Genomic DNA, 26,886 nt, shown 5'->3' with positions numbered 1-26,886 from the left:
CCCTCTGACTGCTTTGTTGGACAAAAATGGTGGATTCGGAGGATGGCGGATTATGATTGGTCAGATCGCCTGTCAAACAAACTCCCTGCGAAGGGTCAATTAACAAAGAGTCTCACGCTTAATGAGTGAGAGTTGGCAGCACTGCTCTCTCTGCTCAGTGTTGGTTATTTTATAGCCAAAATATCGCCATATAACAGAGGTAGAATTTTTTCTGGCCACTAGTTCAGTGTCCGTCTGCTCGGCAACCATCTTCACCTGTTCTCCGCGCTGCACACCGGAAAAAGTCATGGCGAGACCATACGCGGCACAGCCTAAACCGAAACTGACTGGTCTTCTTTTCATTAGCGGTGTAGAAAATGTGCAAACAGCTCTCAGAGAGAATGGGTTGTCATGTCCACACATGCATTTATTTATTTCATAAAATCGCAGCATTTTGCGTCATATAATAGCATAGACTTGACATTGCAATAGCGATTTGATTAATCGGGCAACACTGTGTAAAATACAATTATTATTATGATTATTATTATTATTATTATTATTATTATTATATTTTCTTACATTATGAATATTTTTATATTTAACTATACATGTAATATTTATACTTAATAATAATAATAATTAGTGTTATTATTATTTTTATTATCACAAATGTTTTGGTCAAATTATGCAGTCCTATAAATAACAATAATATAAATCACTGAAGTATGCAGATTTCCTCTCATTGGTTTTTCCTCTCTTTGGTGCACTGGTCTGATGAGCTGTTTTACGTGTATTTGAAAGCCTTCCGACACTTTCAAGACCAAAAACAGCATTGAGAACAGAGGTCAACAAAACGACAAACGTTTGTTAGAAACACCAGTTGGTGCAATAACAGAAGAAAACGTCTTTCATTCAACACACAAAGACAACAGAAAAGTACACAATCAGAAAATGTGGAAGAGCTGTAAATCCATCTAAACCTAGCCACCAAAACTGAATGTCGTGTCAATAGGAGCAGGAAGTGTGTTCACAAAGTTACAGTTTGGAGAATGTGTTCTTCAGAAAACAGGTCATAAATCTTGCAACAAAAAAAAAAAAAAATCTCTACTTGTAAGGAATTCGACAATTCGGAAGATGTCGAAAGAGAACTTTTGAGAATTAAAGCTAATTGCTATATTTCAGGCAGACCTATAATTTCATCACCATGAGAACACTATCTTTAGAGGGAATCAGGGTGGTGGCAGAATTGTGCTTTGGGGATGCTTCGCTGAGTCAGGGAGCGTAAAGATAAAAAAAAAAAATAGACAGCACTAACTACAGAAAAACTCAGGAGTTAATTAAGCTGCAATCAACATGAGCACTGGGACAATTAATCTTCCATCAAGGCAAAGACCCAAAACATACTGCAAAAGCAGCCCAGAGTGGCATACAAAAGGAAAAACGTCCTAAGCCCTATTTGGACGGGACTAGTTTTTCAGGGGGTCGTTAGAGAAATTCGTGTTTCACATGATCTTATTCCCGTCCGAATCTGCCAAGTCAGTGTTTTTCTCACACAACCTCAGTAGAAATTCCAGAGCAAATTACCTACTGTTTTTCGGCAAACTCAACGGTCCTCTGAGAAATCTAATCCAGTCGAATGCGAATGTCTGTGATTGCTGATTCTAACGCTTCTCCTTGTGTATTTTTGACCTGTCTGAGCTACCGTTCCCTTTCGAGAGGTCTCTCGTATTGCGTAAGTAGCTTACGCTATGGGAAAAATTCCTTTGAGAATATTGAAGCCAAATTTTTTAAACGCAGTGCAGCTGCACAGCAGACATACAGCTGAGCGTCTAGCGCGCTCATTGGCTGTGCTGCTGCAACTGCACAAACCTATGGTGATGCGGCTAAGAAGCACAAACCAATCAGGTCGCTTAGCACCAAGGTGTGACAGAGCCCGCCAGAATGGGCGTGGCTTATGGCTATATAAGCCCCCATTTTCGCCATAGAATTCAGATTTAATCTCCTTCAGCAAGTTCCACTTCGCTGACCTCCGTTTTTGAGAAGCCTTCTTCGCCGCCGTCGAAAAGCCTCCAGCGGAACAAGCCACCTGCTAAGCAGCTCTGAGGACACCGACTTCCTGGTCTCGACTGGACGCCGCCTTCAGCCCGCTGTTCTGCTGTGCCATCCGGCGCGCATATATCCTTTCTAAGCTAGTGTGTTTGCCGCTGCGACTCACTATCTAAAAGAGCAAATTACTCTAAGGTGTTGTTTCAAATGCCTCGAGACACCTGCGCCTCGTGCAGAGGCCCTCTCTTCGGCGCGGATCATCACACCTTGTGCGCTCCCTGTCTGGGCCGCGGCCACGCTGAGGCTGCACTCTCTAAGGGCGGCTGCCCGGAGTGCGATGAGATGGTGCTCTCCACCCTGCGGGTTTGACTGGCCAGCTTCACTGACGACGACCCCGCGCCTCCCGCTCTCCCCTTTCCTATGCTCGGGCCGCGCAGAAAGAAACGCTGATACCAGAGTGGACAGATGCGAGCGAGCCCACACCGGCCCAGGTCCCACTAACGAAGTTCAAAGAGATGACATCAGTTCCCAGAGCGCCAGTAACCCCGACCCAAGATTGTGTTGGACCCCGAGCCTCGGAAGCCTTCCTAGTACTGTGACAGGAAGGAAAAGAGAGTGGTTGAGTCCTGCCGCGGCCGGACCACCCTTCAAAAAGCCGTTTACACATCTCCCAGTCCCCTCTTTGGTTCAGGCGGCTGGAGATGCCAACATTACAGTCAATGAGTCAAAACATGCACACCTGCAAACAAAGGCCGTTTTAAAGGCGACCCAAATAAAACACAAAAAGAGCACTTTTCTGTCTGTTCTCCCTCCGGCTCGCGCTGGAGGTGTTCGCATGACCTTCTGTAACTCCCACATCTAGAAAACACACACTCTCACCTTTTTAATAAACACAGAGATGTTAGTCCCGTCCGAATCAGTACATGAAATCACAGACATCGAGTGATAAGAATTGGGCTCTAGAGTGCTCTGTGCACTTGTATATGCAAGCCAATATATACAAACAGACTTTGCATAGTGGAATTGTAGTAATATTGCCGAGAGACCGAGTAAAACTCCCAAACGATACACTGATAAACTCACCCAAAACTGCTGCCTTAATGTATACAGTGGCAGGGGGAAACTTCTGAATTTTATTTTTGTACACATATTTACTCTACCATTTAAAAGTTTGTGGTTAGTAAGATTTGTTTTTTTAAAGAAATGAATCCGTTTATTGATAAAGAAAAATGGGACTACAGTATACAGAGGTTGTCCAGGACATTAAACGTCATCATACCAAACAGGTTACCAGATACCAAAACTTGTCTACTCATTTGTCCGCCTCACAGCCTTATTGTGTCAATAATCATGCTCTTGCAAACTATTCCAAATGTTTTTTAAATAACGTTTAAAAGAGTTGTCGAAAGCTTGATGGTGACGTTAATGCCATGCGATAGTGGTGTAGTTTATTTATACCCTACGTTTAGCTGTTTTCTTCTGCCGATTGTATTAGGCTTCAAAAGTCGTGTTCATTTGTGAAGATTATCATTATTAACAACATTTTTTGTTATATTTATATAATATAATATATAATAATCTAAAAGCCACTGGAAAATCATATTAGTTTTTTTGTCGAGGGAACCAGGGTGATACTAACGTCTGGTTGGCCTACAAAAATACTCATCACTGCAGCAATCTATAAGCTTATTCATTCTCTCTTGTTTCCAGTGTTCTAAAATCTAGTGTGTGCAAACTGAAGCGGTCACAGGACACAACACACAGTGAACACATATCTGTGTGTTGAAACTTAATTTTAGCCTCTAACTCAATCACTAGTGAGTTGAATCTAATTTATTAGCCAGTGGCTAACGACAGACATTTAGTTGCTTAGCGTGAAAGTTTGTCGCAATGTAGAGGGTTGTTAATATGTGATTAACTGCAAATTAAACAACATAACAAAACAATTTTACTTAATTGATGGCTGTAGTTAGTAAATGCTATACTACATGTACACTGGTGTATTTGTTTCACAGCAGTAAAAGAGACATTACAACATTCTGAAACTAACTCCTAGCAAAATAATTTGACAAGTGAATCTATTGCAAGCCTGTATTCAGTAAATACCAGATATGATGCTTTCTTTTGGACCGGATGAAGACAGATGTTACATAATCTTTCCCTTTCTTTGCACAGAGACACCTCTAAGAAAGAGTCTAAAGTTCAGCCGTGTTTCTGACATGTTTGTAGCACCAATTTTGAAGACTGTGATGACTGGTAATTACCACCAACAGACAAGTAGGCCTTGGCACCTGTGTTTTCTCTGAGAGCAAGATAATGAAAAAACAACAGCGCTGTCATCACCTTCGGGTTCCTGATTGCATTATCAAAACTACAGCCGGGCTTGGCATCTGGGCGTGACCTTGTTAACTGCCAGGGTAATTAAGTTTAACCAATTGGGAGAGGGGATGATAAATTATTAGCAGGTAGATTTTGTTCACATTTTATTAAATTGGCCTGCCAAAAGGGTCGGCCAAATTATCTGGGGCCTCATTTGTTGGAGGCCGGCCACATTGGCGCATCTGTTACAATTATTTATAATTTCAAGCAGTTGAAAACCAACAGAGTTCGGCATCAGCCACGTAAAGCAATTTACAAATGATCTGATGAGGGAGTGTTTGAGTCTTTTCCCCTCATTTCTAGCCAGCAGGGAAGATGAGGGGTGAAGGAGAAGAATAAAAGGGTGAGAAAAAGAGAGAGTGTGAAAGAGTGCGAGAGAGAGAGAGAGAGAGATAGAGAGAGAGAGAGAGAGAGAGAGAGAGAGGTAGAGAGAGAGAGAGAAAGAGAGAGAGAGAGAGAGAGAGAGAGAAACAGCGTGCTGTAATTACAGAACACGATTAGGTTGTTCTGGGAGTTTTGCTGGCACTGGTGGTCTCAGTGTAGAAGCAGAGGGAACATATGGAGGGGCTCGTGATTGCTCTCCCTGAGGCCCGTGACCCGTCTGCTGGCAAAGCTGCGAGCTGCATCTGAATTAGACTGTTCTACACATGTACCATTTCTGCCACAAAACAAATCTGATCACTGTTAATTACGAAACAGTTATAATCAGGCCCTTGACTGTATGAAGCCAGTAGATGAGGGTTTCGCTCTGGGCCTGAGCTGCTGTAATGTGTGTGTGTGTGTGTGTGTGTGTGTGTGTGCGCAATGTGTTCCCTGCACGGTTAGCATGAGCGTAATGGAGGTGTAAACACAGAGGCATTTCCGCATGGCTGCATGTTTGTATGAACACAGACGTGTGTGGCTCTCGGGTCAGGGTCGTGTGTGAGCAGGCCTGTGTTTTTAACTGCTGATCAGAGCCCCTGCAGATGGACGGGGACTGTATGTGAGTGAATAAGTGACCAGTTGGGCCTTTAACACATGGCTGGGGTTTATTAATGAGTCTCAGTACACACGCTGCTCATCTGATGAAAGCACTTGAGCACAAGAGGTCATATCATTACAGTAAAAAAAAAAAACATTCAAAACACACTCACCAGCATTTAACAAAATGTTTAAGGACAGCCAGTGGCTGCATTAATTCGACCCAATTCTAATACAGCTGTTTTAAATACATTACAGGATTTCAAAATGTTTTGAAGAAACTACAACACGATTAATGTCTTTATACTGAATTAAACCATTAAAAGGTCATAGCATCTTTCTTATAATATATATATATCAAATATCAATCAGAATCAAATATAATCAGCTGACCGCTGCCAGGTTTATTGCTGATAGTTTAATTTCATCTCACAATTACATACACTTCTGACAAACCTGCAAAATCATGAAAGGGGAAAAACGTTTTTATTATTATTGTTATAATATTATTATTAATTATTAAATTGCAATATATTTTCAATAATGAAACATTAATGTATTATTATTATTATTACTATTAAAAAGAGTCGTATAACTAGTGATGACGCATTTCTACAGTTATTAACATCACAAATCACTATACTTTGTGTTATATTACCTTGGCATTAAATTACAAAAAAATAATTAACACTGCTGTGAGAGTGTTTCTAATAAAGCAGCTGAGGGAGTGACAGCAAATTTGACACCTTTCTCTCCTCTGTGTCATAAGATGAAGACAGAGGAAGACGAAGGTACACAGTGATTTTAATTTATAATAAACACAGGAACAGACAGAAGGTTTAACAGTGCATGTGTGAAACGGGGTAGACACACACAACATGCAAACATCGACTGACAACTGAGGGTGCACAAGGAGGAACTTAAATACATGATGGTGATGAACTGAATGATAAACAGCTGGGATGATGATTAGTGTCCAAGGTTACTGATGAGTGGCGGGAAAATCAAACAAAGGAACACGTGATGAATGAAAACTAAGTGAAAGTCCATGAAAGTGAAACTAAAGATAAATGAGTCCAGATAACTGTGACACACTGCTGAAATCTATCTCTCTAAATTTGTTCCCTCTTTTGGGAAGTTGTGGAACTGCTGTGGATTTATTTTGCTACTGGAGCAAATGAGAATACAAAATTTAATTTGCCGTCGTCTCCTGTTCACTATTATAGAAGTTTACTTAACTATGATGACTTCCGCTTCTGGGAAACCCGGAAATGTGAAAAGGGTCCACTGAGCAAAAGTCGAAGTAGATCAAACAGTAAAAATAAAAAAAACAGCAATGAGTTTCCAGGACTGTTCTGCTATCAAACAGCTTAATGCCTATTTTCTCAATTACAGTAATTATTCTACAGTTATGGAAGCACATTTTCACATAAGAATAAATAAATAAAAATCGTATTTCTCGCAATTATGACTTTGTATCTTGCAATTGCAACTGTCAGTGTCAATTTTTTTTCGTAATGTAACTTTTTTACTTTATCTCGCTTTTTAATCTTTTTATCTTTAACCTTATCTAAAATTATGCTCACATTTTTTTTTAGCAGAACAATGTGTCCAAACCAGATTAGATGCAGTAATATTCTAGGGACAAGCAATGTTCCTGCCCACATCAGACGCATAGACATAGACAAAGACATATCTAAGACCAGGGTTGGGCCATCTGCCAAAACACTGAAAACAATTATATCATTCAAAACCTAAAATAAAATTTTTCCAATGGGTGTCGGAACCATTGTATGTGGGTGGGACAAGACCCACCCACTTTTTAAGACCAATGATATCGGACCCACTCACTTTTACCGTGTCTAATTTACCGGTTACATCATTTACATTCACCCCTATTAATTATTATTATTTTCTTTTATAGTAGCCTAATAAAAATCATTTAGTTCAGAGAAAACACACAATTAAAAACTGAACGTGTCTGCTCAATGCAGCGTGAGCCAAGAGAGTCGCAGCACAGATCAGCAGCAGGAGTCAGATTTCATTTATCATTTTACGAGAGTGATGGGAAGACTATGGCGGAAGATTTGGTTTCAAAGCGAAATGTAAAAATCGCCTGTTTGCCAATATTTTGAATTTAAACCAAATGCAAATACGTAGCCTGCAAATAATTAGTTGTGTTTTTCTACTTATTGTGCGTCCCCGAATTGACGCTAATTCTAAAGCGAAAGTTAAATGCGCACGACCGCACAGACATTCATACCGGTGCGTGTCCACTGGCGAGCAGCAGAGCGTTTCTATGGAAGCTCAACTTCCATAGAAATTAATTGAAAACGCTCACTCTGTTGGTGTAGCCTATTTAATCTAATTTAATTTAAATTATTTGTAATTTTGTTGCTTTTTGTATGCTTCGCTATGCTTTTTTTTTACACAATAAAATCTTTACTGTTTAAATTGTGTTCATTGAACTGTTTTGAATGTAATTTGTATTGTTGTGATCAGGAATAACTTCATTATGTTATTTTTCATTATTTTAAGTAACTGCACGGAAATTGAAATCATGCATTGCACTGGGCGATATAGTGTGATTAATTAAGATGTTTTTTTGCGGGCGGGTTGCAAGTGGGGGTTGTTTGGGGGATCACAATGTCGGCTCAATGATATTCATTGTCTATCAGCCCAACCCTATCTAAGACTTGACAGATTCAATCAGAAGAGCATGTGGGAAGGCTCTCTTTCAGCAAACCTACTGCTGTCTCAGTCGCAAAGAAATGGATAATCAAAATAACATAGTTAACTGAATGAAAATTAAACCATTTTAACCTTATTCAAAATGCATAATCAGTGACTGATACAATCTTTGTCATAGAATATGCTTCTTTGTTTACACAGAGTTCAGAGTTATTTTCAAGAGCTGAGGTAAATTATCCATTGTCTCTTTCATTGTGGCTGTTAAAGGACAAGTGTAGTGCAAAGACCCCTGAGGAACAATTCCATTCATTCATTGCTTTAGAGGAAGAACTGTCTAAACTTGTTAAATCATCTAAATCAACAACATATATGCTAGCCCTTATAGCTATTGAAAGAGAGGATTCCTGAAGACGTAGATTCTCTTCTTAATATTATTAACTCATCATTCTCACCAAGATATGTCCCAAACAATTTCAATATGGATGTTATTAAGCCTTTCCATAAAATAATAAAAAAATAATAATAATAAAAATAATTCCAGTCAAAATTTAGACCATATCATAGTATTGTGACTCATCTCATGTGGTTGCATCTCTATATCAGTGTTACTGGATCTTAGCTCTGCATTTCACACTATCGACCAAAACATTCTTTTGAATAGACTTGAAAATTACATTGGCATTAGTGGAATTGCATTAGCATGGTTCAAATCATACTTTTCTGACTGTCATCAATTTGTAGCAGTAAATTAAGAGGTATCATATAGATTACAATTTTAGTATGGAGTACCACAAGGCTCAGTACTAGGACTTTACCCTGTCCGTATATGTTACCCTTAGGAAATATCATTAGGAAATATGGCATCAGTTTTCACTGTTACGCTGCATGACTCAGCTATATATTTCTTTGTGGCCTGATAAAACATACCAATTCACAAAACTAACGGAATGCATAGCTAATATAAAAATGGATGGATGAGAAGTAGTTTTCTACTACTTAATTCAGAAAAAAACAGGTTTTATTTATTGGATAAAAAGGTCCCACTTGATATTAAGTGGCTTTAACTACTATGTACTAACATTGAAAAGAATAATTTGATGCAATGGAATTATTGTGTACATACATGTTTTTTACATTGTAACATTGTACTTATTTAAAAAAATACCTGCATGTAATTACAGCTGTACTTAATTTATGTAATTACATTTATAATTACACTGTTGACACTTCCCTTACACCTTAATCCACCCTTAAACCTACCCATACCACCACACCTGTCCCTAACCGTATCACACCTCAATAGCAGCAAAAGTGTTTTACAATACAACATGAAGACGTAATGTAATTTTACATGTAATTTTGCAATACAACATGTTTCAATGTAAGTACATAGTACTTAAAGGAGAACTCCGGTCAATTTTAACATTGAGCTCATTTTTTTGTACATTTGGAGTGCTGTCAGTACAGAGAACAACGACAAAAATCGGTGTTGCCTACACCGAGTTATTCTATTTTTAAAATTTGCACCCTATTGACTTCAATGGGGCAAGTAGTAAGCCTGCTTTTTAGCCTCTTAACATCCTTTAAGTGTCATTACAAGTGCACAGAAAATGTGAGTGATTCCTTCCGAGTGAACACGGGTGGATCTGACTGCAGTAGATGTTAGAATTCAGCCAGCGAAGTTAATGAAGTTAATTCAGCCAGCGCTCATACCTTTGTTTACATCCTGTTTTCGGTGGAAGGCCATAGTAATCGATTGTCGAGTTCACGCGCGTGATCATAGGTACTAAACCTATGCGCGTGAACTCGACAATCGATTACTATGGCCTTCCACCGAAAACAGGATGTAAACAAAGGTATGAGCGCTGGCTGAATTAACTTCATTTTTATTAATATCTCTAACATCTACTGCAGTCAGATCCACTCGTGTTCACTCGGAAGGAATCACTCACATTTTCTGTGAACTTGTAATGACACTTAAAGGATGTTAAGAGGCTAAAAAGCAGGCTTACTACTTGCCCCATTGAAGTCAATAGGGTGCAAATTTTAAAAATAGAATAACTCGGTGTAGGCAACACCGATTTTTGTCGTTGTTCTCTGTATTGACAGCACTCCAAATGTACAAAAAAATGAGCTCAATGTTAAAATTGACCGGAGTTCTCCTTTAAAGCCACTTAATATAAAGTGGGGCCGACAAAATAATACATAATAACCTGGAATTCTGTCTAAAACTTGATGGCTGCTGAGTCAAGTCTTTGTCATCAGTTATGGAATCTGGGTGTGTTATTTGATTTGCAATATTTCATTTGAAAGTCACATTTCTAGCAATGACAAATGCAGAAATGTTAGTTCATGCGTTCATGACCTCAAGGCTAGATTATTGTAATGATTGACCATGTGGTAGCCCTTCTTACTAAATTAGGTTCTTACTAGAACCAGGAATTATGACCATATTAGTCCGGTTCCGTCAACACTGCATTCACCCCCTTTTAAACACTGCATACATTTTAAATCTTGCTGATTACTCATAAAGACCTGAATGGTTTAGCTACTCAGTACTTGAGCAAGCTCTTATCTCATTATAGTCCTTCACATTCATTGCGATCTCAAAATTCTGGCCAGTTGATTATACCTAGGTAATCAAAATAAACTACGGGCAGTAGATCCTTTTCCAGTTTACCACCCAAACTCTGGAACAGTCTTCCCAGCATTGTCAGGAGGCAGACACACTTTGTCAATTTAAAATCTCTTCAACCTACCATACACATAACACACCATCGCATTTCAATAATTCAAATCTCTTAAAGGATTGTTAGGCTGCATAGATTTGGTCAATCAGAACCAGGAACACTTCCCATAACATCCAATGTACTTGTTACGTCGAAAGAGGAATGGTTTCTACGCTAATATTAGTCTGTCTGTCAATTTTTTACTTTATGGATCGAACGAGTCGAGTTATACGATCGAGTTATAATGAATGTAATGTTATAATGTTTATAATGTTGATGTGAATTATAAGAATGTTTGTGTTTCTGGGGCTCTTAAAAGATTGCATGCAGCGATGGTGAAGGGTACTATAATTAAATCGTTATTGATATCGTTATTGCAATAAATACCAACAAATATTGTAATATAGTTTTATTTCCTTATCGCCCATCCCGATCTCTGACGCCCATACACTTTTAGGGCTTCTGGTTATGCAGGCCTCTACACTTACATTTCATTTTAGGAGAACTTGTGCTCCTAATTAAAAAAATTAAGGAGCACAGTCAAAAATTTAGGAGCACCTTCTGATCAATGACAGAAATTAATCTTCCCATTATGAGGCGATATTTGACTCTTTAAAATGAGTTGCCGGGGATTTTTTTTTAAACCTTTGTAAGGGCATTTTTTTCTAACCTTATTAAATGGGTCATCTTTTATGTCAAATTCATTTATCTATATTTATAAACTGAGTTAGAATAATAAGACACAATCAGGAAGAATAAGTTACCAATCAAATGAAATCAGTATCAACAAAATTCATCTTTGCACTGCAGAGTTGGCATAGAAGAACAAAAAGGTGGCGTTTAGGTACAGAGAGACTGTTTAATGAGGCTCAAAAGTGGCATGAATGCATTTAAATTAATGATAACAATGTTATGAGATTAATGTTTTAAATATAGAAATATTGAATGATTTAAATAACTGAAATGATGCTTTAAAAATGTAACTAAAACTGCTAGTAGGGGGCGGCAAGTCACTGTCTTTGTCACTGAATCATTAATTCAATCGATTCGTTCAAACAACAGATTCATTCAGGAACAAAGCAAGCGATTGTCTTTATGAATGGGTGATTTGAAGTAGCCTGGTAATACCAAACTCTTCTACTTCGCTTTGCTTCGTAGACAGAGTTTGGAAGGGCGTAATTGAAAAGTGTTTTCTTTCTCGCGGGGGCGCTTGTCTGAAGTTTAAAATCATTGGTTACCCGTAAGCCAATCACATAACGTTTGGTTATGGCGTGTGTTATGCGCATGCTCAGCCGCATCGAACTTCCACTGTAAACACATGTATGATGCGAAAACAAAACCATCGAGCGAAATACCAGAGTGAACATGGCTGTGAACGACTTTTGTAGATTATGTGAAGTAAATCTACGCATCCACAGTACAATCAGCATCCACGTCACGGCTCTCAGCCCGCCCTCTGTTCGTTGATTGGCCCGGCTGCTTTGAGGCCGGAGGAAAACTGAGAGATAGGGCGCTATCTCAGACTGAGTACAAAAGCGAACTGAAATTGAGCGGAAGTACGAAGTCTGACATAGTCAGGCTAGATTTGAAGCATTGACTCATTAGATTTGTTTCAAAACGCAGATTCATTCATAAACGAAACACCCGTGTTTGCTCTGAGATGTGCAGCGGTTCAGCTGTGATTTTGGTTTTGAACTATTTTCGTTGACGAAATAGAGCAAAATCTGACAATACTGTTCCTAAAATGTAAGTCACTTAATATTAACTTGAATTGCTGTATAAAATCAATATTACATTTGCAAACTCCCTTTATAATTATTAAAACGCTGTCAAGTCTCAGTTCATCGCAATCTCACAAACTTCCCTTATAATCATTGAAGTTGTCTACACTGCACAATGAATCTCTTATTTACAGTGTGTCTGTACTTTGTTTGTTATAATAAGAGGATTCGCGAGCTTGCATAACTCAGCACTGAACAAACTCCAGCATTTTGAGCTATGAGTGGGTTTTAACTTAAACGCCTCTGATTGGCCATTGTGTCTCAAGAAAACAACAGATATGTCTGTGATTGGCTACATTACTCAACGCTGCAAAAACACGTTCTCTCATCATGCTCCAGTGTTTAGTTGATCCTGATAAGTGCTCATTGTCACAGTTTTAAACACAACGGCTTGCTTGTTCCATAAGGGGGTTTGGCATCATGGCATCTTTTTTTCCAGGCGGACCGGTAAAGAACTCGACACACACGTCTCCTATAAAATCCTGTAGAATTCACCCAATCAGATGACGACTCCTGAAGCGTTTCCAATTTTGTGTGCCATATGCATCAGTCTGAGACTGAGACTATGGTAAGGGGCATGACATTTTAGAAACACACTTGAAGCAGTTGACAAATTTCAACTCACTGGTCCAGCCGAACAATCAGAGCACATTGCGCTTTTCGGAAGGAGGGGCTTCATAGAGACAAGAACTAAAAAGAGCTTTACTGACAGACTGGGAATTGAGGTGCTGCAGCAATGTAAAATATGTGAAAAAGAAAGTGTTTTGAACATTCAAGAATGAAAACCCCCAAAAGTCACCAAAAACTAAATCAAGACTTTGCAAAAGAGAATAATATGGCCTCTTTAAAGTCACCATGAAATAATATATATATATATATATATATATTTTTTAAATGGAATATGCAGTATTTATTATTATTTATTATAATATTAATATATTAATATAATATTATTATAAATGATTTATCTGTGCACATCTTTTTTATGTAAAATATTTAGTTCACTAATTTACTGGCACAACCTGTCACTAACATGAGATCGAAGCAATATCAAACCACCACAATCCAATCAATAGGACAAAATTAAAGTTTTTTCTTGTTTGAGAAGCCATTTCACTCGGATATACTCACAACAGGGAAGAAAAAACTGTCGCAACTTCTGCTTCATGCCGACTTTAAAGATACAAAAGGTGTGCTCTGAAAAGTTTAAGAAGCATTTGCTGTGGAAGTACAATAGGCCTGATGAAACATCATGCAGCTAATGTTATCTAAACAAATTGAGTGAAACAAACGGGCAAGGCAGCCCACAGTGATGGAGGCACTGCCTCCTAAAGATTTAAAGCCAAACACATCGGCAGCCTCTCAGTATGCTGGAAGCTCAGGGTTTGAGCGTCAGATAGTGATCAAAAGAAACATATCTACTCATCTAAACATGACCCCACATAACAAGCCGTGTGTTCAGGGAGCGGACACTTCAATTATACATCTGACAGCTCGGCTTTCACTAACACTAATAACACGCAGAGGCAGATGTTGAGAAGAGCGTCTGGGCTCTGGAATAGGGAGAAATTGGGAGAGACACATTGAAATTTCATCACTTGGGAGGTTTCTCTCAATCTCAAAGTTTAATTAAATTCATAACATTCCACCTATTAAATAAATACTTCTATAGGTGATAAAGCTGATTAAGTGGCCCCTAAATGTCTTTGGCTGTCTATAAAACTCTGGCTTAAGACATAAAAAAATAGCAGCATTAATTAATTCTAGGATTAATCAATGAATTCACTCAAAACAAGCTAATAAAATCTGCATGTGCAATCAATCATCGCAACGCAAGATCAATTTTCCAGATGTAGATCTTAGAGGAGCAACAAAAGCAGCTTTGCGGTTCTAACAGTTCTTTGTCAGTATTCATAAAAAAAAGAAAAAAAAAAAATCACTCAGTATAACAGCTAGAGTACATAGACAATTGAACAAAAGCTGCAATAAACCACCAATCTGCCACATGGAGTGTTAAATGTGTTGCTAATAGACTGCAAGATGCAACACTTCCTCTGTAATCCTCAGGAGGCCAATTCTAGATTTGGTTTTCAATGGCTTTTGACTAGAAAAGGAGAATATACAAGGCTTAAATGCTGATTTACTGTAGATCAGAGAATGACACAGACAGCATAGTGACAACCTGGGTCACGTTGTTACATCAGACTACCGCAGGAAACGGAGAGATAAAAGGAAATATGGATGTAGCAAAGCACAGAAAAATCCTGAGGGGAAAATAGATCACTGGTATTTATTTCCAAAGAACAATGACTGAAAATACAGAAAAAGCAACACAGTGGCCCAGTCAAAGTTCAGATCACAATCCAACATCTGTAGAAATGACAACATCTGGAGTTACAGCAATTTTACAACAAAAAAAACAAAAGTCTAAATTGATGATTAAAGTTGATAATTATCCTCAACAATAAACAATGCACTATTGTTGCTTTTGTACGAATTCTAGAGAGGGTACTTGGCGCAATGACACCTCGCATAAAACAATCTCTGGCTCTCTGGAAACTTGATTCTGATTGGTCAACTGAATCATCCTGGTCATATATTTTTGTGCTGAATCGTAATGGTCTGTTGACCTAGGCAACAAATTTCATACATATCTGTGCTGGTTTCATGTCTCTTCTATCACTTAGTTTAGTGGACTCTTTCTTCTCACAAATTAAATTATTTTTAACAGTCAGCTGATCAGTATGTAAAAATTAGCCATTTTTAGGTGATAAAACATTCCTTTATCAAGCCATTATACATTACTCTTACATAATAATAATAATAATTGTTGTCAATAGTAGTATTAATTAAAAATGTTTCTAATTAAAAAACTAAGAACATATTATTATTCATGCAATAAACAGTAATTAGAAATAGGGGTGAGGACTGTCTTCAAAATAAATGTAATAAAATGTACTCGTTTCAAAAATGAATTTATTTGGCTTAATCCCACTGAGGCAAAGTTTGTATTGAATCTTTGAAATTTTGATTATTTATATGGAACAGGCCACATCTAGCTTTCTAACCACAGAAGAACATGATTCCAGTCTGAACTGGCCTTTGAGCTCTTCTTTAACCCCAAGCAGCAACACAATGGGCTTCTCTTTTTATTTTTATTTTTTTTGGACTTTCCTTGCTCCATCACTCCTACCGTATTCAAATGAGAGTCTGGTCTCGCGCATCTCCCTTTGCTGATCAGCACTTTGATCATTCCTAACATTTAAAATTAAAATAAAGCTCTAACAACCAGTGCATTACAATTTAACAGGTGTTCAGGTAGAAGCTGATACAGAATTTCAGATTACAGAATACACATCCCAGTCAGTGCAATTATAGTGGGGAACGGAAAGCCCTCTTGACTGTGTTATACCTTGGGATAACTGATCAGATCACTTTGATGTCTGTAGGAAAAACAGTTAAGAAACAAAACAGCAAGGCAGTCGCTACATGTGTTCGGTAAACACATTTTTATAATTCAAAGCAGAACTCTGCATAAAGCATGCATGGATTACTGGTCATACCCAAAATGATGTGGTGTGTATCACTGTAAGGAGGCACATGTGTATAAACAGACACAATACATATCTGGCTACATCTACAACACCACAGATTGAGAACTACCTACAGTGAGAATAGTTGTACTTACTAACTGTACCATTACTACTCCTCAAGCTTCATTTTCAGTAACATTCCACACGACTGCAACAAAAACACTAAAACTTCATCCACATTCAACCATTATCCAGTCCACAAAGAAGTTGGACTGTTGACAATGAAATGGACTATGAAATGGAAACAATGAAATGGACTATGTATTCAACCGTCAACTAAAAAAAGAGAGAGGATGACTGATGTTATTCTTTTTATTTTATATAAATATTTGAATAATTCTGGTCAATACCGATGAGCCAATAATTATTTTCATGTTACAATGACCGATAACCTTTAAATGACTGCAATTAATATGGTACCATTTTGTGTAGAATAAATAAAAATAAAACACTTCAAAATGAGCATTCACAGATTACATAAAAAAAAAAAAAAATTATGTTTTTAAAGGCTGCATTTATTTGATCTAAAATATAGTAAACAGTAATATTGTGAAATATTATTCGAATTTAAAATATATTTAATATTTTTGAATATATTTTAAAATTAAATGTATTCCTGTGATGAAACCTGAATTTTCAACATCATTACTAGTCTTCAGTGTCACATGATTCTTCAGAAATTTCCTGTTCAAGAATTTCTATTTTTATCAATGTTGACAACAGTTTAAAAAAAAACAAAAAAAATTCAGGATTCTTTGATGAATAGAAAGTTCAAAAGAACAGCATTTATTCAAAAAAGAAAGCTTATGTAACATTATAAATGTCTTTACTGTCACTTTAGATCATTTTAATGCACCCTTGCTTAATAAAAGTTAATTTTATTATAAACTAAATTTATAATTTGTACGTGTTTTAATATTTAGACCACTTCTGTTATTGATTGCTATCAGGATGTGAAGAGAGTTTCAACCAGTAAAGAAAATGCCTACCGTACCATTACATGGATTTGTTTTGTTTTAACCTATATGCGGGGGCGTGCGGTCCATTTAAAGTCCCTGTAAAGGCAATAAAATAAAAACTCCTGGCTCCCCTACCAGGAGTTTTTGACGCACTGGAGCCACTGAGGCTGCCCCCTCCCCTATCAGTTCGCCGCTCAATCGCGAGATACTGTCAGTATTATTTACTACAGCCAACAGTTTGTTAGCTAGCTATGCCTTCGTCACGGAAATGCGTATTACCTGGATGCGATCACTTACAAAACAGATCGGTGTCCTTATTTAAATTTCCGAACAACAATCATATCAACAAGAGGTGGATTAATTTTGTGAAGCGCCACCTTGATGGAAGAGCTGAGGATCACCACCAACACCCGCCTCTGTAGTGGTCATTTTACACAGGATAGTTTTATAAACTTTCGTCGGAGACAACTGGGATTTACTGATAATCCGCTGTTACTGGTGAATGGGGCCGAACCGACTATCTCCCGCCTCGGCCTTCATCCTCCCGTCACGCCGACAACTGGCGAGTCAACTTTCCCGCGAGTGGGCGTGGTTTCAAAGCAGCCAGCGGACACGCCCCCAGCGTTTGAGAGCAGAGACCACTGCTCATTTTTTCAAGATTTTGATAGCTTATTTTATTTACTTGGCTGCTTTTTTATCATTCAAATTTGGCTGGGTGGCTAATAACACATTTTTCTGTGGTGTGACAAACTCAGAACACATACTTAATTTTGACTTTACAGGGACTTTAAGCTGCAAATGCTCTGCATACCCAAGCCATTTGTGGACTCGCTAATTAGTATTAAACACTATAAATTACTATAAATCCCCTTGTTTGAGGTGTACAGTAAAGCTTACATGACAAAATTGTTGTTATGTATCGTCATCACTGTCCCGCATTCTCATTGGTTTGCTGGCATATGGGGGATTTCTTGCACAGGGAAAGATGTCTGCGAATCGCTTGCCCAAGCGGAAAAATGTGCTGTTGCTGCCAGATCTCGATCAACGAAAATTACATTGTATTTGATACAAAGCTAAATAGACTAAATCAAATGAAAAAAGTCAGAACTTTATAGTATTTCATTTTCTCCATAGGGATTTTATTTTTACGAAACCTACTTTAAGTAGAGCTACTGTTACTGTCCGAGGTAGTTAATTGATAGTCTGCATTTGTTAAAGTCATTGCATTATTAGGGGCCAAGCACTGAAAGTGCGTAGGCACCTATTGAAATCGTTGGCATTCTTATTCTTCTTCCGTTTCTTCTTCTTCCGCTCTGGAAGTCTATGGCAGCCGATAGAACCACTTGGGGGAAAGTTATGAAATTTGGCACACAGATAGAGGATAGTGAACTGTCACCATAGCAAATTTGGAGTCTCTAACTCAATCCCTCTAGCGCCACCAACTGTCCAAAGTTCTACTCAGGTTTATGCTAAAACTTTTCACTCATAAGGGCTCTGATTCCTTGGCTCAAGCCAATTCGATTGCACCCTATGAAGTCATTTTCCGTCATGAAAATTTGCCCGCCATTTTGAAATCTCAGAAAAAACCTACTTTTTCTAATTCCTCCTAGGCCGTTGCTCCGATTTTCACGACAATTAAACCAGGTCATCTTTAGACCATGCCGAAAAAAGCTATGGAATTCATGTCGATTCGTCAAACCATTCTCGCACAAGCTAATTTTATGTAGCGCTTGCGAAAACAGACGTAAGGCTATACGTAAGGCTATTTCTCCTTAACGCTTTATCGTATTCAGAACAAACTTGGTTCATGTCATCACAAGCATGACCTGAGGCTACATGCTGCGTTTCGGCGCAGCGCCACCAACTGGTCCGGAGATACGAAAAATGGCTATTTTTGCTTATAACTTCCGAACGGTTAGTCCAAAAATCATAAAAGTGGTCTCGTTAGATTGAGGGCGTCATGCCGAGTTTTTCCATATAGACCATTTTAGGCGTTGGCCATTTTGAATTTTGTACCAAAATGCAGTATTTTATGCAATATTTTATGAATGCATGAACAGATCGTTACAAAACTCGGTATGGGTCATCAGTACGATGCCCTGAAGGAGCCTGAGAAGTTTCGAACCAGCGGCAACTAGTGGTAAAATAAAAATTTCAAATGCTTATAACTCTGGGTGTGGTTGACTTATTTTTACGGTAGTCATCTCCTTAGATTCCTGAAACCTTGCCGAGTCCAACTATACCAAACATGCTAGGTTTTGCCTTACGGTTTGTGTAGCGTTATGATTTAGCGCTTTAAAAACATTTGCCAATATCTTCGAAACCGTTAGACTGATCGAGACGAAACCACCGTAGGATGTTTGGGAACATAGGTCGTTGGCTACACGCTGATGCCCAAATGTCAAAATATGAATAGTAAGTGGCAAGAAAATTCAAACAAAGTCAGGTGTGGGTCATTTTTTTTGTTTATACATATAAATGTCTATAACTCCAAAATGAAATTAGATATTTTCACCAAATTTGACACACACATGTATGTACTCTGAGTTATCCCACTCTGAGGACTAGGGATGCACGATATTGCATTTTGGCCGATATTCGATATGCCGATATTTTCAAACTAATTTTGTCCGATGCCGATACCGATACCGATATATACACATTTTCCCCCTGATATATTTACACTTTAATTTTACTGAAGAGAAATCCAAGTCTCTCTCCTGTACTACCTTTACTGTATTACACTCATGTGTTGTAGATAAGGCAATTTACAAGACAAACAAAACAACATTTGATTCTACCATAAATGTATAATTTTACAAATGTAGACAGACATTCACCCCTGAAAAATAGGTAAATTATTTATGCCATTGCCACAGTTTATTTTTAAGTTCAGACATTAAACTTCAGTCCTTAGAAGTAAAATAAATAGAAAAAAAAATTCAAATATTTTTTTTTTCCTCTTCTCCTACTTGAACAGGCTAGGTCTACCAAATGCTCCCCTGTTTTCGGTGCTGATGCGGTGGTGACCCGTTCATGTACTGTAACATGTAAGGGTGGCGCTGCCAATAAAGCAGTGTTGGGAAAGTTCACTTTCTAACGTACATGAACTAGTTCAAAGTTCAGTTCACAAATTTTAAAATGAACTAGTTCAGTTCATAGTTCATATACTCAAAATTTTGAACTAAGTTCACAGTTCCAAAAATGAACTAGTTCATAGTTCTTTTTTTCCATGTTGTTGCGAGATATTATTTTTCAAAATGATTACCACAGCCCCCACAGACAATTATTTTATCAGTTTTAACACTGAAGATATGCGTCAGATTTTTTCCCATCTTCACCGACCTTATCATAAAACTCGTTTAAATGATCATACGACGCCTCCTTGCTGCTTTTTGTTTTGATTTGTAACGTAAGTGATGAGTCGTTCATGAAAGACTCGAGGTGAAGTAATTATTTATGTTCCCTGTAAACGATTTTTGACTGCATTATAATGATTTCTTAATTCAGAATATGATCAAGATTGCGTAGGTGGATGTGTTCGGGGAATTTGCCAGTTAATAGTAACATTTAAAGCCCCTTAAATGAACGAAATGACTCGAAAAAAGATTTGTTCATTTTGATGAACGAGATCGAACAAGAGGTCGAACACGGGTGGCTGGTGTTGCCAGATTGGGTGTTTTTTCCGCTACATATTAAGGGCGGTTTACGGTGGGTTTTAGCCTGGAAGGCTTTATAGAAATCTGGCATCCTACTGAACGAAGTTAAACTGAGAGAGCGTGCCGTTCACAGACACCAGAATGAACGAGTTCACAGTAACGTTCATCAGGCAGTAATGCGGTACGTTCAGTTCACGTTCGCCCAAAATATGAACGAGTTCATGAACTATCGTTCAATGAACGCGTTCAGGCACAACACTGCAATAAAGCAACTAAAAGTTGTCACAGAGAAGCGCAAAAGTAATGATTATGAATATGTCAAATATAGCAAGGAGACATTTGAATTGTTTATTAATAAACAAGTGTTTTCTGTATCGGCTGCAAAGATGAAGTTGACTGACTCGCGATCTTCGGAGTAGGCTCGCGAGTCAGTCAACTTTATCTTTGCAGCCGACACAGTGAACGCGCCAGGGAGAAATGCACATTTCGGATTACATAGTTTTCTTTCGTTTTGAATTGTTATGTTTAAAAAATATGATTTCAAACGTTCTGTAGATAATAGATATATTTATCAGGTCTGTGAGGCAAGTAAGCTATATGCTGAGTTTCGTTTCATTTATGAGACGAACTCCAGTTCACGCGCGCGCCTCTGTGTCGTGATATCTATTATCTGGTTTACTTATTATTTATTAGGCTAAATCCTTTTAGAAACATTTTTTAAAATTAAGATACAATTAATACAAAACGAAATTCACTTAGAAAGGCTTTGTGCTTTCTGTTTGAGGTCTCTGTGGAAGTTTTAAAGCAGTCTCTATCAGTGCCGCTTTCAGAGCGTTCACGTCTGTAACCGAGAACTGTCACTGTTTTTCCTCATAAATGCCAACACGAAAAATAAAATAAAATGAATATTTTATGCTCTGTGGAGAGCATAGTAGCTTGGAGAGTTTACATTAGTAAGCTACAGGACATCGTCTTTCGAAACATGACCTGCACGAAAGAAAAAAAAAAATACTGCGGCATTCTACCCACACTTGCGAATGCGTCTCTGTCCCCAGCACATCTCAAACCAAACTGATGCTCATGCTAGAAATGCCTCCACATGTTGGAAGTTTAAGTTGCTGGCACTCATGCTATGTTCACGGTCGTCACGTGCACATAGGAAACACGCCACCCTATCGGCAAGGCTCATCGGCAGAAATATTCATATCGGCCGATGCCGATGATGGTCATTTAAAGCTTTTATCGGCCGATACCGATGTTGTGCCGATATCATCGTGCATCCCTACTGAGGACACATAAAAAAAATAAAAAAAAATCGGTGGAACTGCGCCAAAATTTTCAAAAATGCTAATGACTTTTGAATAAATTTGCCTATTGTAATGACGCTGGTCTTAATAGATTCCTTTGGTTATGCCGAAAACATAGATAACAATTTTGCCATAGTCACTCAAACTTCCTGTCCGCCAATTATTATTATTTTTTAACCTACTTTTTCTCAAATTTCTCCTAGACCGTTTGTCCGATTTTCACCAAAATCGAATCGTATCATCTCTAGACCATGCCGACAAAATCTCTGCAATGCCTTGACATATTGACACCAAACTATGTATGTGTCAGTCACCTCACTCTGACCACACCACATCAATTTCGTAACTGCACCACCTATTGGTTGAAAGTGAAAAACAATTAAATCATATTATTAGTGACTATATGATTTTTTTCACCTATTTTGCCTAAAATAATCTTAAATGTATTTAATTACTCATTTTTGCAGTTGGTCAAACACTCCCAGGCATGTTGGCATGTTTTTTTTGTTTTTTTTTTGCACTTGGCCCCAATAATGGCTGCTTGCAGCTATATTTTCAACTTGTTTTTTAAAGAATATTTGTATTTTTTATTTTACTTATTGCATTTATAATAGGCTACTAATATTATAATATTATAATTTATTTAAATTCTTAATTGAAAAAAATAATAACAATACTTCCGGCATACATTTAAACCATGGTGCCCATACCTGCCATGGTGTTTTTTATTTGTCATCTCTGATTTAGATCTGAGTCTTGTGTGTTTCCTAAGCTGATGCGCCATGGTGGCACCTAGCAGAATTACAAAAATACAGCATATTTTCAAACTGCCCTTTTGCACGTCATGCCTCGTTCAAATCAAACATCACAATCACAGCTCTTACGGGTGCTTGTGACAGCATATCTCAACAGGTAAATATAGGCTACTTTCAATAAAAGGTCCAAAATATTATTAATACTTTTATCTGTGTTGCTATGTGTCAGGAGAGTTGACATTTCAGTAGCTAACACTCTCTATAGAGCAAACGCAAATGTCACGCTCATAATAAACCTATCCAACTTATCTGCATCGGACGCTTTTTTTTAAAATGACGTACGGTACCACCCAGCATACCTGGTTAAAGTCGCTATATAAAATATATATATATATATATATATATATATATATATATATATATATATATATATAGATATAGATATAGATATAGATATAGAAGATATATAGCTACATTTATTTTTCATCATTGTTCTATTCTGAATATCGTTAATTTTAAAGGATTTGTTGTGGAGTAAGGGGAACTAAAATAGCCTATAGCTATGTTTATAGTGTTTATAATGTTTGTAAACATTTCGCTTTATTTAGGCCTACCCTACCGCTATTTTACATTAATATAATAACAAAATGCAAATTATATGTGACTTATCTGTTTTGTTTTGTTTTCTCAAAAGCTCAATTTTATATGTGTAGCATATTTATTTAACCATGCAACAAACGTTTTCCAAATATCTTGATGATAAATTACTTACATTTCCTTTAAACCATTTAACCGATAGTATTAATCGATCAAATTTCTTATTGTCGGTTAACAGTTAATTATAAGCATCCCTATGTAATACAATTTTGCAATATTACTGTTTATACTGTAGTTTTGATCAAATGAATGCAGCCTTGGTGACATAAGAGACTTCTTTAAAAACATACAAAAATCATACCCCACAAATATGCATATATATGCATTACCATTAGCAGGGTTAATGCCAAATGCTTTGGAGTTGTCAGACAGCATGAAGACTTGCAAAAATGAACAAAAACTCTTGGACATCTCTTCCCATTCATCTCTTACTGAAAGGCATTTCATTTATTATGGATGCGGTTTTACTAAGAGGAGAAAAAGGAAATGAACGGTGTGTGGTTTTGCTGAAGTGCTCATTCAGCTTGCTTTGCATACAAAGGGCATTGAGCATGATGTAAATCTGTCATGGTGCTCCCCACACGGACTCACCTCACAGTGCCCCGCGGCTGCTGTGAAACTCTGCAGCTGTGCCTGGAGTTCTTGGATCTGCTGATCTCTCTGGCTGAGCTGCATGCTGAGGGCTGCTTCCCGCTGGCGGAGCGGTTCCTGGCTGTGCCAAAGGGCCTGGTATGACACGCTCAACTCACTGTAGAGCTGTCACAGCAGAAACAGACAGTGAAGGACAAGCTCGGTTAATGCAGTTAAGTCCTTGCTAGAACACAAGTTCACCCCCCCAGGGGCACCACGTTCACTTGTGAGGACAGGCGCTAAGTTCACACAACAGATGCGCTCCTGTACCTTCTGGTAGGAGACAGTGTCTGCCGTGTGGGCCTCCTCTTGGCTGCACAGGACTCTTTGCGTGTCCAGGTTAAGCCCCTCCAGCTGCTGAATAAGCTGGGCCTGTTCTCCTGCATGTTCCATACTCTGCTTGTATAGACACTGCAAGTCCTGTAGCTCGCGCCTGGACGCACACAAATCACGATCAACTCACATGGTCAGGGTTAATCAAAGCTCAGCCAGATCTGTGCAACCGCTGCTTACTTGATTTGACAGAGCTGCTGTTCTTTGTCAGCTCCTTCTCGTTCTACAGAGGAAAGCTGAAGGGACAAAGCAGTTGAGCGACTTTGAGCCTCTAGCACGTCCTGTCTGCTTCTGAATACTTCCTCTTCCAAATTCTGAAAGAGAACACACTGAATGTTTATTGGCAGCCGAGTCAATGATGCAATGTTCATTTTCTGGTCTAGATCTATCAGTTTATTCAACAATTCATTAGAAACGCAATTCATACATGCAGTCATTTACATACAATACACTTCTTCTGATAATTTCTCAATTAAAATACATTTTTAGAAAAAGTTGTTTGGCATCATCTTTTATTATTGTTTCTTTGAATGATAAAAAAGAAAAAGCTGTGTCACTTCTTATTAAAGGTCCCGTATTATGCCCCTTTTCACAAGATGTAAAATAAGTCTCTGATGTCCCCAGAGTGTGTATGTGAAGTTTTAGCTCAAAATACCCAACAGATCCTTTTTTACAGCATGTTTAAATTGTCATTTTTTGGGGCTCAGAAAAACGCGCTGTTTTAGTGTGTGTCCTTTAAATGCAAATAAGCTGCTGCTGCACAGCACAGGGGGCGGAGCTTCATGAGCTCGCACTCAGTCTCTCAGGACAATTTCATCTCACGGAATGATGATAATATCAGAAACTCTCAGTAACGGTGTTCATTTCGAGTCGGACAAAAATGCATACAGAGTCAGAGTGCTGTATAGAGATGGAACAGGTATAGTTTAGTAGTTAAATTTCGGTTATAACGTATTTGTCATCTGCTTGTATGTATCCATTATTAATAGCCTACAAGTCTGCTGTTTCGGATCAGGTGGTCCGAATGATGATCAAACATATACTGATGAGTTTAATAAAGTTTATTGTACATCACACAAAAGATGAAGCGTCAGTTTTACTTCAGAAAAATCACCGTAAGAGCTGAGTAAACACAGTAAGTTATAAGAAGTGCGCAAGTACATAAACGAATTTCGGTAGAGTTGAGGGAGCATTTTCTTTAAAAACAAAATAATTCCACCTCGTCTTCAGCGGCTGCCTCAGATTTCGGGAGTAAATAGAGAGAGCTATGTGGATTAATACATCCAGCCACACAACACCTACAACGCTTGGGAGACATTCTCATCTATGGCTGTGAACTCGATCAGGGCGGGTCTATGTTAAAACGGCAGTGTCTGTCAACAGTCGTGGGCGGGGCCTGTGCTTAGTGACGTCACTAAAGCCGCATTCTGAAAACAGGTCGTTGGGAGACACTGCTGATGATTTATGGGGATTAATAAAAAAGGAGTGAGTGGATTTTTATCACTATTGGCTGGTTGTGTACACACACTGCCAACACACATTTATGTCCAAACAGCATGCAAAAGTGAATTTTGCATAATAGGGGACCTTTTAAAGACACACATACAAGATTTGTACCTTAAAGGTCCTGTTCTTCGTGATCCCATTTTTCAAACTTTAGTTAGTGTGTAATGTTGCTGTTAGAGCATAAATAATACCTGTAAAATTATAAAGCTCAAAGTTCAATCCCAAGCGAGATATTTTATTTAACAGAAGTCCCCTTTCAGAGCATACAGCGAACGGCCGGTTTGGACTACATCCCTCTACTTCCTGCTTTAATGATGTCACTAGAACAGTTTTTTGACTAACCTCCGCCCACAGGAATACACAAAAAAAAGGGGCGTGGTCTTGTTGCGCTGCCACGGAGAAGAGGAAGAGTTGCGTTTGTAGAGTGTGTTTGTCGCCATGTCGTCGAGACGCTGTTATTTTCATATAATAACACTGAGCGCATGCATCTCCACCTTATGGTAAGAGGCGTGACCTTTCCGGGCAATGTGCGCTAAGCTGCTGTCGAATCACAACACAGGAACCGCTGGCACAATCAGAACTCGTTACGTATTTCTGAAGGAGGGACTTCATAGAACAAGGAAGTTATCAGCCCGTTCTTAGGACAGTGAAAACAGCGGTATACAGATAAGTAAATTGTGTGAAAAATACTGTGTTTTTTTACACGCGAAACATGAACACATGTTATATTGCACACTGTAAACACAAAGCTTCAAAAACACAGGAAAAACGGGACCTTTAATATAACAGCTTCGAAATCATTTCGATGGTAAACTAACTCGAAGTAGGGCGAATCATCCCGATAGATGCTGCTGGCAAAACCAGCAATGCAGGTTTGAGCGGTAGCGCCCCGACAAATCTCGCGAGAATCACGACTTGC

The 26,886-nt window shown here is 38.2% G+C and overlaps 1 protein-coding gene across 3 annotated transcripts in view; it reads right to left on the bottom strand.

The window, feature by feature from the left end:
* Positions 1-26,886, bottom strand: part of cntln (centlein, centrosomal protein) — a 134,932-nt gene that overhangs the window by 93,997 nt on the left and 14,049 nt on the right. For all 3 annotated transcript variants that reach the window (XM_084401757.1, XM_084401758.1, XM_084401759.1), the window contains exons 7-9: positions 24,642-24,775; positions 24,399-24,561; positions 24,090-24,254 (exon numbers count right to left, since the gene is read on the bottom strand). In XM_084401757.1, coding sequence (XP_084257883.1) covers positions 24,090-24,254; positions 24,399-24,561; positions 24,642-24,775 — 462 coding nt within the window. The remainder of the gene's footprint in view (positions 1-24,089; positions 24,255-24,398; positions 24,562-24,641; positions 24,776-26,886) is intronic.

Source organism: Rutilus rutilus (assembly GCF_951802725.1).
Source record: "Rutilus rutilus genome assembly, chromosome: 2".
In the NCBI taxonomy this organism is placed as follows: Eukaryota; Metazoa; Chordata; class Actinopteri; order Cypriniformes; family Leuciscidae; genus Rutilus; species Rutilus rutilus.
Note: the sequence above shows the minus strand (reverse complement) of the source record. Positions and strands in the feature narration are given on the sequence as shown.